Here is a 20,103-nt window from a genome sequence, read left to right as displayed (position 1 = left end):
GGTGGGTGGGGCTGTCCACCTGTCAATCCCCTAAAGCCATAGTGACATCAGGTGACACTGTGCTTTGAAGTCCCATTGTTGGGACTTCAAAGCACAGTGTGGAGGATGTTTGAAAGCCCTTTTGCAAATAGTCATGTGCTGCTTTTTGAAGAAGCTAAGTTAATTAATTTTGAAGAAATAATAATTCACAGTATATTTAAAAATATTGCATAAAAGCTTGCTTGGAGTTTGCACTAAGTTATTATCTCTGAAAAGTAATATGTGCTTCCTATCACTACAGGAAGGCATAATCAAACCTCTTGGTGTTTGAAACAACTTGTCATATTTGAATAATGTGCCTAACTTTTCATAGCAATAATTGTACATCTGAATGCATTTATACCTTCCAGTTAATTATTCCTGTTAGTTCTACAAGATAGTTATCTAAATACAAAAGGGTATCAATATGAATCTATGACACAGTTTAACATGATAACACAGAATCAACAAGATGATATAAACATTTTCTTTATCAGGGTATTATAACTAGAATTTATACTCCAAATATTAAATATATTTTATTTATTTTATTTCAACCAATTATATACTATGTAATTACAAGCAGTATACAAGAACAGTGTACAATCAACACAATCAGTTGAAAGTATTAAAAATTAAAATATTTTGAATTGATTCATGAAAAATAATAACACAAAAACTTTGTTTTAATTTTTTTAAAAACCCACAAAATTTATTATATACTTTGGCCATGGTATAATTTGAATTGCATGGAAAAGAAACTGTATAAACCTGGGATAGGACATTTAAGAGGTGGCTATGTTTACTGAAGGTGTCTGAAAATACAGTTGGGAATTAGGAGGTTGTAGTTTCAGGTGTCTTTTGATCAGTAAAGGACCTACATCTTGAACATTTTGGTATGAGGAGCCTCTGCTAGTGATGTATCCACTGGTTTTATCTGTCTTCTTGTTTTCTTCTGGCTCATTTCATATATTTTCTTGCCAAAGGACGGCCATCAGGGAGATACCCCACTGTGAACATCAAGAATAGGAATCCTAAGAATGGCTCTTCAGGGCTGCCAGTATTTGCCGGCCGTGCTCAGACCTCACCACCAAAGAAACCCCAAACCCTCGCTGTACCAGTTATAGCCAAGGCTCCCAAGAGGTATGCACCCATAATGTTTTAGAACCTAAAGTCCAAAAACCTGTCATTTAGCATCCATGCAGATTCTTGATTTATCGAGGAGCATTGACTTGTAACTGGGATACAAACCTGGGATAAGCATTTGCATACCTTTGGGTACACAGCTCAGGTGCATAAATGGGTTTAAAGCTTATGTCAGAGCTGATCCAATATCTTCCCACTGGCTGAGGCTGATGGGAGTTGTAAATCTGCAATGTCTAGAGGGCAACAGGCCAGCAAAGGCTGAATTACCCTATGGGCCAACAACTAGTTGCTAACTTCTTTGTTTGTTATTTATTTTGTTTTTCTGTCAAGTGTCCTAAATCTGTCTGCCACTCTGTTAAAGTGGTTTCTTTCTAAAGACTCGGGGTGCCTTTTATGGGCAACCTTTAATCTGCTTGCACCTTATTAGTTCTCCAAATCTTAATTTTTTGTCTTCCAAATAACATTAGTTTGTGATCACAGCTGAGCTACCAGGGCCAAGGACAATCTCACAGCTGAAGCTGCTGTTTCAAGGCAGCAACAGCAAGACATTGATACTATCAGTGTGGACTAAATTTAGGACTCACTTTTTTAAATGGAGAGAATGTTCTGATCGTGTGTACCAAAAAATACCTGACCTCTTTCTTTCCCCCCATTTCAGGAGGAAACGCTCTTCCCAGGAAGAGAGTGTGGAGGAGCTGAAAGTGCCATCTACAAGCCCCTCACCAGTCAAAGCTTGGCCGGACCTTTCCAGTCCACAGAGAGAAGGATCACTTTGGTACAACACTAGAGACTTTCATTTATACGTGGCATTTATATTCTACCCTTTCTCCAAGAAAGTCAGGGCAGCAAACATGGGGTTCTTACATGTTATCTTTGCAGTATGTTTACATCAAACAAGAGCTAGTTTGACCTCACTGCATCTTTAGCATGTAGTAGCTTAGTTTGTTTGGTCTGCAGACCATAAACATCAGATACATTGTAGGGTTAGCAAGACAAGCGCAGCGTTTTTAGAAAAAGTGCAAGATATGCTTTCCCTTGTAAGTGTCCAGCAGTTCCTAAGAACATAAGAAGAGCCTGCTGGATGAGGCCAATGGCCCATCTAGTCCAGCATCCTGTTTTCTCACAGTGGCCAATCAGATGCCTCTGTGAGAAACAGGCAAACAGGACCTGACCTCCAGAACACTCTGCCCTCCTGTAGCTTCCAGCAGCTGATATTCGGAGGCATAGCAATCATGGCTACTAGTCATTGATAGCCATATCCTCCTTATTTTATAATAGGCTGCAGGAGAAGGCTGCATGACAGACTTTGCTAGAGTGTACTCCAGCCCTCCAGGCTGCAAAGCAAAGAATGTAATGAATGAAAGTCAAGCCACACTGAAAAGCTACCCACCAGTCAATAAGAAACCTATAATTCATCTGCCTATAGCCTCCATCCCAACTTGGTGGTGCCCTTCAGATATTTTGAACTACAGCTGCTATTGGTCCTAGCTAGCCACCCCAGTCATATGATGCTGAAGTTGATGGGAGCATAGCCACACTGGCCGGGACTGATGGGAGTTGTAGTCTAAAATATCTGGAGGGCACCAAGATGGAGAAGACCTACAGCTTGGCATGTGGGAGAAATTAGGTTTCAGTTCACAATTTATGTACCTAATTCGTGATTCCCAAAATAATCCACAATTTGAAACGAGGTGAACCTTCTAAATCCGCACTTCTCTGAATTTTGCAAAACTATCAAAATATGAGTATGTACAAAATGTGTATATTAGAGCAAAGTGTGTAAAATGCATATATTATTGAAAACAACATACGAAATTGTATTATATTAGAGAAAATTGCTTGCAAATATTGGTATATTAGGCACAATTGCATTTAAAAAATGTGTATATGAGGAGAAATGGTCCCTCCTTCACTACAACTTGCTAAAATTGGGCCTAGAATTAATTAATATAGCATTGTTCAATGAAAAGGTTTTCATTCATAATATCACTTCTGGTGATTATAGCATTAAGCAATGGGAAAGTTTTCATTCATAATATCTGGCCTGGTTTTACTATAGTTTGCCAGATCGCAGCAGCTCAACAGCAAGCCAAAACAGTGCAGTTATCAATGACCGTCTGCAAGAACTGGTGCGTCTCTTTAAAGACCGAACAGAGAAAGTGAAAGAGAAATTGATTGACCCAGATGCTTCTTCTGACGAGGAAACCCCCGTGGCGTGTAAGTGAGACCAGCACCATCTATTACAAAACTTGAAGGCTCTCCTTTTCCGGGGGGGGGGGCGTCCTGTGTCTAGCAGGGGGTTAAAGATATTCAACCTATTTCTGAAACATCTCTCTGCTCCTTGTCACCTTCTGACAAGCTCCTTTTCAAGGGTTGCCAACTGCTTATTGCAACATGACTTTTGAGGTTTCTGAAGCCATAGTGCACTTACTTAACTGAAGCATAAATAAGCTTTGCAAAGCTTGGACTCAATCAAACTAGCACTTTGCAGCAGGGGTTTAGCTTCTCTTCAGCTTCCTTAGGATGGGCAGCATAAGCTTTGCTGGACCCTGATAGCTGACCCCGATGGCTGCTATGTCAAAGGTCTTGCTGATTAGCAAATGGGCGCAGCAACTTTCCACACACACACTCTCTCTCCATCCTTTGATACCAGGTTCTTCTATTTGAAGCAGAAATCAGCTGCATGTAAAAACTGACTCTGGGTGTGAGTTGGGGGGGGGCATGACCATCACCAGAGGATGGGTAACTTGAGCACCAAAGTACATGGAGGAAAACAACCCAGGCCTTCTGTGTCTAATGATTAAAGACTCAGAAGCAGCATTTCCCAATCTGATGCCCTCCAGACATTTTGGACTCTTGGTCCTATCTACCCCAGTTGGCTTGAGCTGAGGGGAGTTGCAGTCCAAAACATCTGGAGGGCACCAGGTTGACACCACAGTGCCCAAGCATGTGCAGAGATTTTTTATTCTCGCTGTTGAATAACTGCAGCCTCTGCACACCTAGTATCAATTAAGATGGTCAAAGGCTGGCTAAAAACAATGGTTTTGATTCCAAAGTTTGCCTGGTTTTCACTTGTTCCCATAGCACCTTCCAAAGAAAAGCCTCCAGAAGAAAAAGAGAGAGTGAGTGAGAAGGGTGGAAAGAAGAAAAGTCCCCCACGTGCAAGAAAATGCCAGTTCCCTAGCAGCATTGACCCACTCACCAGTGAGTACCTGGAATGGGCTTTTGACCGAAGAGCCTGCTGTAGAATATTAAGCAGGGGGGGGGGGATGGCCATGTCAGTAGCTCGTCCTACTCTCGAGTAGGACCCTGACAGAGACACATGCCCGACTGACATGTTCTCTCCCTCCTGGTCTTTCATTTGGGAGCTTCAACAGCTTTCTTCTGCCCGAACATTACAGCGACCGATGCCAACAGACATTGGCACACTTAGGGATCCACAGAGTCTTCGCAGCTTGCGTAACAGACCTCAGCAACTCAGCATTTTGGCTAATCTACTTTATTTACATATAAACACACCCGGAGCACAGCAACATGGCTCCCTCTCTCTCTAGCATCAGACAGCAGAGAGAGTGAACAAAGGACAAAAGTCCCACTTCACGGAACACAGTAACACAAACATCCTGTCTCCGTCACTTCCCACTTTGTGGAGTCAAAACAGACACCGTCATGTGATAGACAAAAATCCCATGTGACTGCAATCATGGAGCAGGAATTCTAACAGGAACAGGCCAGAGGCTGATGGGCAGGTTGCTTGATGCTGAGCGTCTCTTTTTGGAAACAGGCACTGAAGAGGGATAAAGCAGTGAACTCCATTTTTAAGTCAGCCAACTTCATTCAAACCTCCTGAATGATCCTTTGGATAAGTCCACACTCCTTCAAATTGCACTATAAAGTGCTCAGCTAAAAAATAAAATACCAAAATGCATTTAAAAGGTGCATTTTAGTACAAAATACATTTAGAAATTCACAAATATTCTATATGTGCTTTGTGACATAACACATGTGTTTGTAAAGAATACAAATTTACATACCTCTTTTAAAATATTGGAGGTTAATATGGAAATGGGATGGAGTGGAATTGTGAAGATGCATTCAAAATTGACAGAGACCAGAAATAGACTGTTTCATCCATTCCAAACAATTCAAATGCGAACAGAATCAAATTCCTGCTCCACCCCTACCTGGAATCCCGAGGCCAGTGTGTAGATGTCCCCAGATTTTCAGATGGAGACCTAAGGCTGAGAGATAAATGCTTGTCTAAGGCCACCCAGTGAGTTCACGATTAAACTGAGAGGTGGGTGCTGGAATGGCTCCATCTCTTAATCAACTTTATTCATAGCAAAAAAGCACTATAGTGGAGAACATTCATGGAGCACATTTATGGTTAAGAACTACTAATTCATCTTGCACAAAGTTCTCATTCTCTGATCCCACAGGAATTGGTTTGCCTTCTATTTTGAGGTCCTGTTATTTTGGACCCCCATGCTGCTGTGCTCAGTTCCTATAGTTCCACTGAGTTACCCTAAACAAGAGAAGCAGGATAAGTTCTTGGCAACTAGCAGAGCTCCTGAGTCTGTTCTGGGTTTTCCCCTCCCACTCTAGATCTGATGTACATCTTGTGGCTCTTCATTGTGGTTTTGGCATGGAATTGGAACTGCTGGCTGATTCCAGTCCGCTGGGCTTTCCCGTTCCAAACACCTGCAAATGTTTATTACTGGATGGCTGTGGACTATTTCTGTGACCTCATCTACATTTTGGATATCAGCATCTTTCAGGTCCGCCTGCAATTTGTCCAAAGAGGAGACATCATAGTAAGTGACACCCATAAGGCCTTTGTTCTATTCGATTAGCCCCTGACGTTTTGGGACGCGGGTGGCACTGTGGGTTAAACCACAGAGCCTAGGACTTGCCAATCAGAAGGTCAGCGGTTTGAATCCCCGTGACAGGGTGAGCTTCTGTTTCTCAGTCCCTGCTACTGCCAACCTAGCAGTTCGAAAGCATGTCAAAGTACAAGTAGATAAATAGGTACCGCTCCGGCGGGAAGGTAAACGGCGTTTCCATGTGCTGCTTTGGTTCGCCAGAAGCGGCTTAGTCATGCTGGCCACATGACGCCGGCTCCCTTGGCCAATAAAGCAAGATGAGCGCTGCAACCCCAGAGTCGTCTGCGACTGGACCTAATGGTCAGGGGTCCCTTTACCTTTTAGTCCTTGAGAAAGCCAAGCATTATGAGGAAACCAGGCCTTATGGGGAACAGTTGAGGGAGCTGGGAATGTTTAGCCTGGATAAGAGAAGACTGAGGGCCTTTCACACTTCTACTTGTCCTGTGCATGGGAAGCATAGGTCTGAACACTTTCCTGCTTGTCCCATTCCTTTGCTCCACCGCTTTCCCCGAGAAAACACACTCCTTAGCACTAAATTGGAGCAGACAGCAATCCGCAGAAAACCTGATTGCAGTTTGTTCTGATTCAGTGCTAAACCAAAGGTTTCCCCAGGGGAAAGCTATATGAGATTATAGCCATATTCAAATATCTAAAGGGCTGTGACACAGAAAATGGAGCAAGCTTGTTTTCTGCTGCTTGAACAAATAGATTCAAATTACAAGAAAGGAGATACCAACTAAACAGTAGGAAGAATTTTATGATGGTGAGAGCTGTTGCACAATGGACTGGACTACCTCAGAAGGTGGTGGGCTTTCCTTCATTTGAGTTTTTTAAACCAAGGTAGGATGGCCATCCTTCAGGGATTCTCTAGTTGAGACTCCTGCTTTGCAGGAGGTTGGGCTAGAGCACCCTTTGGGAACCATCCAGTGCTACAATCCTATGGGCTTATCCACACTTCCTCTTGTCCCACTGCTTCCCCCTAGGGAAACGATTCTTTCGTGCTCATTAGGAACAAACAGCAATTTGGGGTTTCTATGGATTGATGTTGGTTTCCAATTTATCACTAAAGAACAGGTTTTCCCTGGGAATATAGTGGGGCAAGGGGGAAATTGTTCAGACCCATGCTTTCTAGGCACAGGCCAATGTGGATGAGCCCTGTGGATCTGTGAAAACCCTGTGTGGCTAAAGATCACAAACCATAAATGAAGAACCTGTGGCTCTCCAGATGTTGTTGAACTCTCTACTTCCAACAGCCAGCACACCCGATAGTCAGTGATGATGAGAGTTAGGCTCCAACAATGTCTGGAGGGCCACAGGTTCCCCAGCCCTGCCATTGGGCAAGCTTGTTTATCTTCACCGTCCAAGGACCTCTCTTAGCTGTGGACACTTTGGATCTGACAGAAACAGCCAGTGTGGGGGTACCCATAATATATTTTAAATTTTGGTTGGTGGACAGGCTTTCATTCCTTGCTTCTTTCCTGGCTGTGTGGCTGCCCATTATTTGCAAATCTCTGATGGATGCATCTCTTCTTCCACTATGAAACAAGTGGTGATGCCTCCTCTCCTTTTGCCTCCTCTTCCAGACTGATAAAAAGGCCATGAGGAAGAACTATCTGAAGTCAGGCCGCTTCAAGGTCTGTACCATTTTCCTTACTTGTTTTAATTCAGCATTCTGCCAGCTGGCACCCTCCAGATGTTTTGGACTACAACTTCCATTGCGCCCCCTCCCCAGCTGGTTAGGGGCACCTGTTTGGGGAAGGCTGTCGTATGTAAAATGATCAGTGGCTAGAAATTAAGAGTTGCATCATTTTAGTTCAACTACAGCAATTTTAGTTATATGAAGCGCTCATCCATGCCACAATCAAATATTAAAATGGTAGTTTTGTTTTTTATATAATTCACTTATGTAAACAAATGTGCTTTGCAAAGTTGCAAACAGTCCTACTTTGAGGAGACTTTTAAGTTCAAGGTCTGGACAGGGCTGAACCTGACAAATATCTGGAATCTCCTGATGAAGGATCTCAGTACAGAAGAAACCACCTGGGGCTCTGAGCCCCTGGTGGTTTCTCCTGATGGGGACCTTACTCAAAGAGTTTGGCTGGCCTCTTTCATCACAGGATGCCACTGTGTTTTGTTTTACATGCAACATTGTCCCTCCTGCTGTCTTTTCTCCCATCTTCCTGTTTCCCAGGCTCTTGCCTTGAATATCTTTCCTCTCCGCTGTCCCTTTGCACTGTTTCATCTCCTGCTTGCTGCTTTTCACCCCCTCCCTCTTTCCGGCTCACCTCTGGGGCTAAGAGCCCCAGGCCCTTCCATCTTTTTCCTCTTCCTATTTTTCCCTCCTCCTTGTTGTCCTCGCAGAGACAGCAGAAATGTCCCTTTATAACTTGCCTCTTTCCCTTCTAGTTTCATTTATTTATTATTACATTTATATCCCACCTTTCCTTAATGTAGCTCAGAGTGGTGTGGTCTTCCCCCTTCCCATTTAATCCCCACAACAGCCCTATGAAGGAAGTCAGGCTGAGAGACAGTGACTGGCTTAAGGTTACCCAATGAGCTTCATGGCCAAGTGAGGATTTGAGCTCTGGTCTCCCAGGTCCTATCCTGGCACTCTAACCACTACACCACACCTGGCCTCTACCTCACCCCTCTGTTCCCCTTGCATCTCTTCCCTTGCCCTTCAAAACCACCCTGGTTTCTTAGCTCGTGCACGGTGGCCTTTTAACAGGTGCTGAATGCTCTCTTTGTGCCTCTGATGGGAAGCATTCGCCCCAGTTGGATTGCCTGACACCATTATGTGGTCAGAGGCAAGTCACTGTCTCCTAGCTCCAGTTCCGCACATGAAAAGCAGAGATGCTGAGATGACAAACACAATTAGTATTATAAAGCCATTTAAAGGTGCCATCAAATTACATGCAGTGATAGTGTTGGCAGATCAAGTTGCTAATATCTTTTTTGGGGGTGGGCTGTGTGCCTCTTTCCAGATGGATGTGATCTGCCTTCTTCCACTGGATTTTCTTTACCTCAAAGTGGGTTTCCATCCTCTCTTGCGCTTGCCTCGCTGTTTAAAGGTGAGTCAGGACGAGTTACGCTCCTACAACCTATTTTCAAAACTCTTTTTGTTGTGTTTTGGTAGATGAGCAAAACAGGGAGGGGGAGGAAGAACATTTTCCCTTTTTTGCTGGGCTTGCTGAAAGTGGGAAATGCACTTGAGGTATTTATTGAAACCTTTAAATATTTGGATTACAATCGTGGGAATAGACATCTGACCTTGCAGGACAATGTATTCAGAAGCTCTGTTGTGTGCTTTCTATAAAACAAATGCCCTACTGGAACAGCTACATGAGAAGACGAATTTGATGGCTGATTCGATTAGAAATTTTGAACAGGCAGTGGGAAATTTTGAATAGGCAGTGGGAAAATATGTGGAGCCCACCCAGGAATTAAATCAGGAGTGTGCCCTGACAGAACAGGCCCAACAGGAATATGAGCTTTCGGATTTGACAAATGAACTTGGAAAAAGCCAGATTTGGAAAGAAAAAGTTTGGTTTGGTTTGGAAATGGGGGGTTGGATAGACCCTCCTATGCAGGGATGTTTGGACTTTTCAAGTCTGGCAATGGCCATGAGATGTTTGGGATTGTGGGGGCTCTCAATTTTGGAGGGTTTTTGAAACATGTTTTTAAATACCACATGGAATTTAGTGTCGATTATGGAAAAGGGGCTGATCTGTCGAGAAGGGTCAAAAATATTGCTAAGCTGGAGTTCCCACGAGTGAAACGAGCAGGAGACAAGGGAAAATACAGTTACAAATATGAAGAAGAGCTGCGGAAGGGACATGGAAGAGACTTAAGGGTCTCGGATATAAGGTCACCAGCTTAATGCGCCAGATCGATGGAATAATAAGGACTGACAAACCTGGGACCAGGAGGAAGGGACACTGGATGAAGATTGGATTTGTTTTTATTTCTTTTTTTCATTACTAGGACTGTTTTATAAAATTGATGAATGTTAGAAAAATGTTGGAATGAAATTATTTGGCTTCAGTAAAAATGTTTAAAGAATTATGTAAGAATATTATGGTTATGAGAAGTTGGTAAAAATAAGATTTAAGTTTTAAGTTCCAAGGTTTTTTATAGTAAGATAAGATTAAAATAGTTTAAGGTAATGTAATGACAGAATATTATGAAATATGGAAAGGATTTGCTGTGACAATTAACAACCAGGACACAAGGAAGGGGAGGAGCAGGAGGTCAAGGAAAGAGGGTAATGACAGTTGAGGAGTTGAGAATAATGGATTTGTTTTTAAATGTTTTTAAAATTTTGTGGTGTATTTTTGTTTTTTTCTCTCTTATTTTGTGTATTTGTATGGTTGGAAGTGGCTTGTTTTTCTCTTTTTCTACTTTGTTTTCTTTTGTAACTTTAAAAAAAATTCTTTCAATAAATATCATTAAAAAAAAAAAACACCTTTAAATATTTGAAGGGCTGTCACTTTGGGCTCATCCAGAGATCCTAAATTTGCAGATCCTTCCATTGCTACCATAGACTGCCTTGGAAGGTGGCAGACTCTCCTTTCTTAATAAATTAAAAAATTGTCCAGTAGCACCTTAGAGACCAACTAAGTATGGGGTGGGGTTTTTCTCAGAAGGGTAGTAGGAGACGGGTGATTGACTCAATGGGTATGGTAAACCTGTTGACGACTGCATTAGTCCTACAGGAAAAAGCATGGGATAGTATGCAGATGACCAAAAATAGCTTTAGCATGTGTAAGAAAAACCCCACCCCACCTTCTCACTATATATAAGGGTCTGGTGACTTCTGTTTCAGTGTATCTGAAGAAGTGCGCATGCACATGAAAGCTTATACCCAGAACAAACTTAGTTGGTCTCTAAGGTGCTACTGGACAATTTTTTAATTTATTTCGACTGCATCAGACCAACACGGCTACCTACCTGAATCTCCTTTCTTAGACATTTTAAAACAGAAGCTGGATAGCCTCCTGCTAGGAATTCTGTGGCAGTGGATTTCTAGCATCAGGAGGTGGGTTGATCTTGATGACCTTTCAGGTACCTTCCCTTCAAAGCACTTTCAAGGAATTTGATTCAGGTGCTGCTGAAGGGACACCCACCAAATCATTATTTCAGTAATTAAGAAAAAGTGCTGGGAGCTTTTCCAGCTAATTTTATTGTGAAATATTTATCCATTTGTCCCTGAACTGCTCTTGGTGCTCATCTGTACTTTTCATTCTGTCCCACAGTACATGGCCTTCTTTGAGTTTAACAATCGGCTTGAAGCTATTCTGAGCAAGGCATATGTTTACAGGTGAGGTAAGCTTTTGATGATGACCCTCTTCACTCTTGAATGCAGCTGCTATAGGAAGAGGGGAGACTCAGGAGCATTGCAGCATTTTAGTACCTTTCATAACTTTCTCTTTGTACAGTGGTACCTCGGGTTAAGTACTTAATTCGTTCCGGAGGTCCGTACTTAACCTGAAACTGTTCTTAACCTGAAGCACCACTTTAGCTAATGGGGCCTCCTGCTGCCGCCGCGCTGCAGGAGCACGATTTCTGTTCTCAACCTGAAGCAAAGTTCTTAACCTGAAGCACTATTTCTGGGTTAGCGGAGTCTGTAACCTGAAGCGTATGTAACCCGAGGTACCACTGTACTGATCCCCCCCCCCAAACTGAGGGATCACCTACCCTTAACTTGTCCTGTCCCTAGAAAGCATGGATCCAAGTGTTTTTCCATTTGCCCCACCGCTTTCCTCAATAAAACCCACTCTTTAGTGTGGAAAACAGAGCAAGCATCATTAAGAGGAAAACCAAATTTGCACTATCAGGCTTCCCTGGGTGAAAGCAGTGGGATGAGCAGAAGCCTGGATGAGCCCTGAGACCTTCTGAAGAGAAAAGCTGCATGTTGATCTACATAGTCTAATGTAATTCCATTATTTCCAGAATTCACAGCATGTGATGTTTTTTCAGAGGGCAGCAGTTGTGTTGGGCTGTTGAGGTGAAAACAACCAAGCATCTCGTAGCACTTTAAAGCCTAACCAATCTGTTATGGTATAAACTGGGTGAGGGTTAGACAAATTTTTAGATAAGGCCAATGCCTTTTTTTCCTAGAACTCACTAGGTTCATGGCAATCTGCCTTCTGCCCCGACTACATTTTCACAGGGAGACCTCCAGCGACCATCATTGATTGACCCCTGGCCCCTTCTCACCTCTGCACGTTTTAAAACTATTTTTGAAGTTGCACATAGATGATGCTCCTAAAAGAAAATCTGTATGAAGGCAAACTTATGGAATAGGAGGGCCAAAGTGCCTACTTTCCATTGGCATATCCAGTGTAACTACCATATAACAATCACTATAATATAAGATATTTTTTCCTAAGACCATACATAAGTACAATTGACCACTAGTGGCTCTATAGGTTGCAAATGGGAATGCAGACATGAAAAGTGAGATTGTTTTAGAGAACAACTTAAAGAGTATTTTGTTAACATTGTCGTCTTTTTTCACCCTCTTTGTAGAGTGGTAAGGATCACAGCCTACCTGCTCTTCAGCTTACATGTGAACTCATGTTTATATTACTGGGCATCCTCCTCTCAGGGGTTGGGCTCAACTGCCTGGGTCTACAATGGGGAAGGAAACAGGTACTCATTATATATTTCATTTCTGCATTGCTATAATCCAACCACCCCCAACACGGTGCCTTCCAGATGTTTTGGACTACAATTCCCATCAGCCCCGGCATCATAGAGCCAAAAAACTAGAAGGCACTAGGTTGGGGAAGGCTGGTATAATTCATTGTTAGAGGATAAAAGCAGTAGTAGATCAGTTGCTTGGGCATTCTTATCCTCTCATATCTTTTTTTTATAAGCTATATCCGCTGTTATTACTGGGCTGTCAAGACTTTGATAACAATTGGAGGACTGCCAGACCCAGAGACCCTCTTTGAGATCATCTTTCAGCTGCTCAATTACTTCACAGGTGTCTTTGCTTTCTCTGTCATGATAGGTCAGGTAAGAAAACAATCCATGCCTTTTCAGTACACAACAATCCTTGTTCCTCCCCCTGCCCTGATTCTGCCAACCTAGAGGGGGTTAGGATGCAGTGAAGGTTTAGGATGCAGTGGACTCTGTAGACAGGGTGCCTCTGCCACTGCAGAGGTCCCCACTGTGCCCACCAAAAGCTGCGGGCAGAAGCTACCATTGGCAGTACCCTTGCCAGTGATGGCCAGCAATAAACCCCTGAAACAGAGCATTTTAGAGGGTGGGGAGGGGTCCAGCTATTGGCAATGGGTGCTATTCACGCATCTCTGCTACACCAGTCTGGAGGCAGCAGAGTAAAAATTTGCAGTTTGACTCGCCCACTTTCTGCCCTGGCTGGCATGAGTTGAGGAGTATTCACATTTTAAAAGTCTTTTAAAACAATGCTGGGGAAGGGGAAACTCTTTAAGAATGTAAGCAGATGCTTAGAAAGTGTTGGGCTCTGTTGTGTGGAAACTGGGACTTTTCCCAGCCTATTCATGGATAAAGTTAACATCAAGGCATTCCCAGGCTCTCGACTCTACAAAGTGAATGGCCACCATTCAGGTATCATGTTCCAGTTGAAAGAAAGAAAGAAAGAAAGAAAGAAAGAAAGAAAGAAAGAAAGAAAGAAAGAAAGAAATTACCCTACAATCTCATACAATAAAACATCTCAACATGAGTTCTGGTTTTATTTCAGGACTGAAGAAATTTGTGGCTACTTGCCTAGCCGTTTTTTTAATTCAGGCCACATTCACTCTATACATTCAAAGCACAATTATACTGCTTTGAACAGTCATGGCTTCCCCCAAAGAATCCTGGGAACTGTAGTTTGTTAAGAGTGCTGAGAGTTGTTAGGAGGCCCCTATTCCCCTCACAGTGTTACAATTTCCACAGTGGCTTAACAGTCAGTCCCTCTTTACAGGGGACTCTGCGAACTATAACTTACTCCCATTAGTAACTCAGCCCTCTGTGAACTGGTGCTCCTCAACCCCCCACTGCCCCATGATCAACTTCCATCAGCACAGCCACCTGAAGCTTGGAAGCTTTAGTTTGAAGGCATTAGGTTGGGGAAGGCAGAGATAGTTCAATGGTGTAGGTAAGCAATGCTGAACAAAAATTCCCTGAATGGTTTTCTCTTTATCTCACACAGATGAGAGATGTTGTTGGGGCTGCCACCGCTGGACAGACATACTATCGGAGCTGTATGGACAACACAATTAGATACATGGCTTTGTACAAAATCCCCCGATCTGTTCAGAATAGAGTCAAAACGTGGTATGAGTACACTTGGCACTCTCAAGGCATGCTGGGTAAGACTGAACTAGGGCTTTGAATATTGGCTTCGTAAGGTGTTCCTCTGGTTGTTCAATACGGCTTAGGTCAAGGCTAGCCAAAATGGCGCTCTCTGGATGTTGCTTGGCCCCAGTTCCCAGCATCCCTGTCCACTACTTATTGGCTGGCTGCAGGGGCTGCTGGGATGTGGTGTCCAACAACCACTGGAGGGTGCCATGTTGGCTACCCCAGTTTAGGGCCAAACTAGCCATAATATTGAATGCATATTTACATTTCAGGTGAATTGAATGACACAAGTAGCAGCCACAGGGGTGGGGGTGGGGTGGGGAGGAAGAGACTGATAATTACAAGCAGGGTGAGAAATTTAACCTTTTCCTTCCTTGCTATGGTTTCATTGGTGCCAATAGGACCTTTTTCTCCTATGAAAATAGCAGCTTTGGAGGAGTGATTTTTTTGTTGGTGTCTGGACTACTGCAGGGGAGAAAAGGTTTAATCCTTCCTCCCTGACTCCTGAGATCCCGCTAGTTATCAGTCATCCACTCTAAGCAGCTGCTATTTGAGTTTTTAAACATGTGCGCTGGCTAATCTCTAATCCGCGGTTTCAAGAAAGGCAAACTCTTCCTTTGCTGCAGATGAATCGGAATTGCTGATGCAGCTGCCAGACAAGATGAAGTTGGACATTGCAGTAGATGTGAACTATGACATTGTTAGCAAGGTGCCTCTTTTTCAGGTATGGTCCACACCCCCTCAGGGATTCGCTTACTTAAATCCAGACATGCTTGTACAAGCCAACTGATTCTTCCTTCCTTTGAATTCAGGGTTGTGACCGGCAGATGATTTTTGACATGCTGAAAAGGCTCAGATCTGTGGTGTACCTGCCCAATGACTATGTCTGCAAGAAGGTAACCAGCTTTGTCTAAGAAGTGAAAAGTAGGGTTGAGCTGAACTGTGGAATGAGGGGTGAGGTGTGGGAATACTTGCAGGACATTTTAAGTACCCAATTTTCAGTGACTTTGGATTCAGTGACTATGAAAATGTTTGTAGTGGTTGGCGGTCCTTTCTGCACCATGCCTTGATAGTACTGTTCTCCATCATTCAGAGTCATGGCTTCCTCTCACCCCCTCCCCCCAAAAATCCTGGGAATGGTAGTTTGTTATGGGTGATACCCCTTACAGAGCTAACAATTCCCAGCACCCTCAACAAATTACAGTTGTTGTTGTTTTATTCTGATAGCTCAGTTGGTAGAGCATGAGACAATCTCAGGGACAGGGGCTTGGACTAGATGACCCCCGTGATACCTTCCAACTCTACAATTCTATGATTCTATGACATGAAAGCAGCAATAAAAAATAAATAGAACAACATTTAAAACTCGGGTAGTCAGTCTGAAACCTGAAGGGCAAAGGATCCCTGGTGCTGCAAAGAACACTTTTCCTCCTTGTTACTTCAGGGGGAAATTGGCAGAGAGATGTACATCATTCAAGTCGGGCAAGTCAAGGTGCTCGGAGGACCTGATGGGAAAACGGTGCTTGTGACTTTGAAAGCTGGATCTGTGTTTGGAGAAATAAGGTCAGACAGATGGAGAATGTCGATGTGGGGAGGAAACTGGGCTTGGCAACAGGAAGGAGAAGAAAGGGGCTCAGAAAGATAAAAGTATAGTCATGTACAGTCTTGCTTACTTTTCATCCAAAATGAGATCGGCAGATTTTTCAGGTAATTTTTTTCCTTCAACTGAAAAAGATTTCCCTGATGATAAGAGAAGTCCTGATAACAAAGAAATATAGGTACTTTGACTATCCTTTCCACCTTTGAATCTTGAAACTGAATGGCTATAAAGAGATGTACATGGCAACTATCTGATTTTGTTCTAGATTTCAACTACAGAGGGGGCTAAATATACTTTGGCTAACAAATACACTCCTAATCAATCAGGATTGTATGAAGTCGTCCCCCCCCCCCCCAAAAAAATGGACAAATGACTGGAGGGTCTATAATAATAGGAGAAATTCAGTGGAGTTATTGCACATTAAAGTAGATAAATCATCTAATAAAAAAGGAAAGTATGAGATCATTCTAACTGAACAATTGAAGCTCTCTCTTGGAGACATAGAAATCCGCATGAAATAGGCTATACTTATTATTCAATTGTCCATGAGTCATATTCCTGCAGAGTTTTTACTTCTCCTGAATTAATACAGAAAGAGAAATCTGTATCTATAAAGACGGTGACAACAGGGTTTTCAAAACTCTGAAGAATTCCATCACCTAATGAGGAACGCAGAATGCACAGTGCAGAACCCAGAAAGCAAATTATGATGCCTTGAAAAATGACACCTGAAAAATTATACAGTTTACCAATAATCTGTACCCATTTCCCATGCCTCCTTCTGCCAAACTCTCATTATGGAAATGCAGAAGAGCAATTTGGTTCAGGGGCAGCCCACCCATGAGGCAAGGTGAGGTGACTGCCTCAAGCAGCAGAAGCCCATGAGGTGGTGTTCCACACAGGCATCTCGCCACCTCTGCTGCCAGTGGAGAAGCGGTGCTGGCAGGGGCACCGGTTTCTGGTGAGATCTCACCAGATCTTGTGGAGTGTGCAGTCATACAAGATCTTGCTGGAAGCTAGATATTTCATTGATGCTGAATGAGGTCCTCAGGAGATGCTGAGAAAAAAGGCACAGGAGCCAAGCTTAGTGCCCCAATGTATTCAATAGTAGATGTTGAGTTATGGAAACCAGATTGAGTCCCCAGTTGATGTCTTTTTCTTTTTCTTAGCTTACTAGCTGTGGGAGGTGGAAATCGACGCACAGCGAATGTTGTGGCTCATGGATTTACTAACCTTTTCATCTTGGAAAAGAAAGATTTGAATGAAATTTTAGTGCATTATCCAGAGTCTCAGAAGTTGCTGCGGAAGAAGGCCAGGTGAGCTGCAGGATAGCCAGGTGCTGGTATGTTTGTGCACAGCCATACTCTCTATCAAGTCCGAAATTTCATGAGTCCAAGCTGAAATTTAGGCTCAGCAGCTCATTGGCTCCTAATATTCCCAACACCTGAACAATGTGTGAAAATACCTGTTTTCCCTTTCTGTTCTTAGGAGAATGCTGAAAAACAACAGCAAAACTAAGGATGACAAAAGCAAAGGCATCATCATTCCTCCAAGAGCTGGGACTCCTAAGCTCTTCCAAGCCGCCTTATTCGCTGCAGGAAAGATGGGAGGCAAAGGGCGGTTGGCTCATATCAGATGGAAATTGAAAGAGCTGAAAGCTATGCAGGTAAATGCACAGAAAAAGTAGCTGCAAATGTCAGCAGTGAGTTCTCTCCGGAAATGGGGTAGAAGAACCTAACAAGTTAGGAAGTTCCATGGTGTTTTTACAGCTGGGACCCCACAGGGGAAGAGCAACTGAAGGAGGGCTGGTTTTGAGCTGAAAAACAATATAATGAGCAGCAGGGAAATGGTTAAACACTTATCTCCCTGCCCTGCCACCATTCCACTCAGTAGCACCAGCATCCCAAAGCCACTTCTCATTTAGAGATGTTGGGACTTTGTTACCTTTGGCTCAGTGTGTCTGATTTCCCTAGCTTTTTAAAACAAAACAAACCTTTCCCGTAGGCAAGACTTAATCTATGCAAGAGCTCTGGACTGGCATGTTTTCAAAGCTCGGACTGAAACTAGAGCATATAAATAAATAGGGTGCTTCCTATTTATTTATAGCTTCCTCTAACAGCAAGCTTGGTGCCCCAGTGTCAACAGGGATGGTAGCAAAACAAGGTCACTGAAGTAGTGATGGGCTCGAGTGAACCTAAATGTTTGCCAAAATACACACATTTTTTGAAAAACACAAAAAAGAAGCAACTAAAACCCCTTCCTCCCCAAGAGCTCAGTGGACACCAGGAGCACAGAATTTTCCTGAATTGTTATGCGGAACGGTGGGTGTCAAGAGGGAGAGCTGCGTCAGCCCTGAACAACAACTAGTTTCCTGCCTGTATCCCAACTAGCTGGCTAGCACCAAAAGCACTTTGGCTATGGGGTGAGAATATACTTTTGTTCTCTGAATACTACTGAGAGTCTCTACACATCAGGGACTAGAAAGATAGATTATTTTTGGATCTGTGAGGGTTGTTTCCATACAGACTTGTGCCAGACAGTTCCCTGCTCCAGATACTAAGCATGCCCCTTATTCAAGTAACCACTAGCATGATACCTTTGTCTTTCAGGAGGCCAGTGCCACTCCAGTTCCACCTAAATCACCCGCCAGTCATAGATCGCCAGCCGGCTCCCAGAAATCAGTTCCACCTAAATCATCAGCCAGTCATAGATCACCTGCCGGCTCCCAAAGATCAGTTTTACCTAAATCACCAGCCATTCATAGCTCACCAGCTGGTCCCCAAAAATCAGATGACTGCAGCAGAACAGAGAAGATTGTCTCAAAATCTTCAGATCACTCTGTTACGGTTTGCATAACTCCAGCACCTAAAGGTGATGAAGAGATTCTCTCCGTAGAGATTCTAGACAAGGACGAAACTAAGTAGAAAAGTCCAACTAGCTGACTGTCTTGCTTCTCATAGAAGGACACTGCCATAGGCCATAGCCTGAGGAAGGCACTTTAGTGACTATGGATCACTTCAAAATATGGATAGGCTTGGGCTCTTCCAACGTTCAGAATGTAGCCTCCAACGTTGTGCTATTAGATGAAAAGATGGCTGGAAATCCATCTCTTTTAAAATAAGGTCTAGAATTATTTGCACCCCCAAGGTATGGGGGTTCGTCCATACCTTGGCAGAATGTGGATTTTGCACTCCTTGTGCTCTCTTTAATTCACCCTCATCTATGTGACATCCTCCTTGAACTACTGTTCTCCCACACTTTCCCCATCGTGAACCAGGACTTTCACAAGGCATTCCCACAACCTCACCGGGCAACTTCATCAAGTGCAGATAGGAGGTTAATAATGCCAATCTACTTTCCTGGGGTTTCAAAGCCATTGCCTTTTGTTCTAGCCTTGATGGACGTGGTGAAAATTGTTCCTCTGCCTCTGTTTGATCTCCCTGCCCTGCTTACAAACATTTGAAGAAAAATATGGTATGCTTTAATGCCCAAATCTATATTGACCTGGTGGATTGTCATATTTCCACATCTAACTGATGCATTGCCGTCCCTGGAGTGTACATGCATAACTTGCTTAGCCCAGCCTTGGCCATCCTGATGCCTCACAGGAGTTCCGGACTCCCATCATCCCCAGCCAGCATGCCCCAGGCAGTAGCAAGAGCTGTGCACTAGCCTTGACCTAATAAACCGGCATTCTTTCCCCTAGTCTCTTCCTTATTTCTTGTAACCTGTTACCAGTGTCCAAATGACTATTGTCATTTCTGTGTTTTGGGGAATTCATTAATATCCTTTCCCTTGCAATGTAAGCTGAGGGGCAAAGAACACAGCGCAGCAATAATTATTTAAGATTTTAGCAGCATTGTAACAAACAGCATATGTAAAGTAGCAGTGTCTGCAGGAAGGTTAATTACATTCCAAATGCCTGGGTAAACAGAAAAGCAAACCATTAGCAGAAGGGTGTTTTTGTTGTTAAGCTTTTGCAAATTAACTCATGCACCAAAACATCTACTTAACATGCCTCCCTTGGTAACATCTGCCCCATGTAAGCAAGTGAACACTATTGTCTTGCAATAGGAATCATAGGCAAAAAATGGGCAAATGGAATGGAAAATGAGCAAGTGGATT

General features: G+C 43.2%; 1 protein-coding gene across 1 annotated transcript in view; it reads left to right on the top strand.

Annotated features, from left to right (window-relative positions):
• Window positions 1-19,683, top strand: part of CNGB1 (cyclic nucleotide gated channel subunit beta 1) — a gene marked incomplete at its 5' end in the record, with an annotated part of 71,912 nt that extends 52,229 nt beyond the window's left edge. Inside the window, 17 exons of the mRNA XM_081016771.1 lie at window positions 1,005-1,161; window positions 1,823-1,939; window positions 3,224-3,381; window positions 4,249-4,368; window positions 5,770-5,978; window positions 7,631-7,681; window positions 9,032-9,118; window positions 11,303-11,367; window positions 12,579-12,701; window positions 12,929-13,070; window positions 14,230-14,389; window positions 15,005-15,102; window positions 15,191-15,274; window positions 15,823-15,941; window positions 17,148-17,294; window positions 17,467-17,644; window positions 18,588-19,683. Of these exons, the coding sequence (XP_080872897.1) occupies window positions 1,005-1,161; window positions 1,823-1,939; window positions 3,224-3,381; window positions 4,249-4,368; window positions 5,770-5,978; window positions 7,631-7,681; window positions 9,032-9,118; window positions 11,303-11,367; window positions 12,579-12,701; window positions 12,929-13,070; window positions 14,230-14,389; window positions 15,005-15,102; window positions 15,191-15,274; window positions 15,823-15,941; window positions 17,148-17,294; window positions 17,467-17,644; window positions 18,588-18,902 (2,330 nt within the window). The 3' untranslated portion in view covers window positions 18,903-19,683. The remainder of the gene's footprint in view (window positions 1-1,004; window positions 1,162-1,822; window positions 1,940-3,223; window positions 3,382-4,248; window positions 4,369-5,769; window positions 5,979-7,630; window positions 7,682-9,031; window positions 9,119-11,302; window positions 11,368-12,578; window positions 12,702-12,928; window positions 13,071-14,229; window positions 14,390-15,004; window positions 15,103-15,190; window positions 15,275-15,822; window positions 15,942-17,147; window positions 17,295-17,466; window positions 17,645-18,587) is intronic.
• Window positions 19,684-20,103: the final 420 nt, after the last annotated feature.

Source organism: Podarcis pityusensis (genome assembly GCF_964106645.2).
Source record: "Podarcis pityusensis genome assembly, chromosome: 8".
NCBI lineage: Eukaryota > Metazoa > Chordata > Lepidosauria > Squamata > Lacertidae > Podarcis > Podarcis pityusensis.
This window is presented reverse-complemented; position numbering and strand designations above follow the sequence as displayed.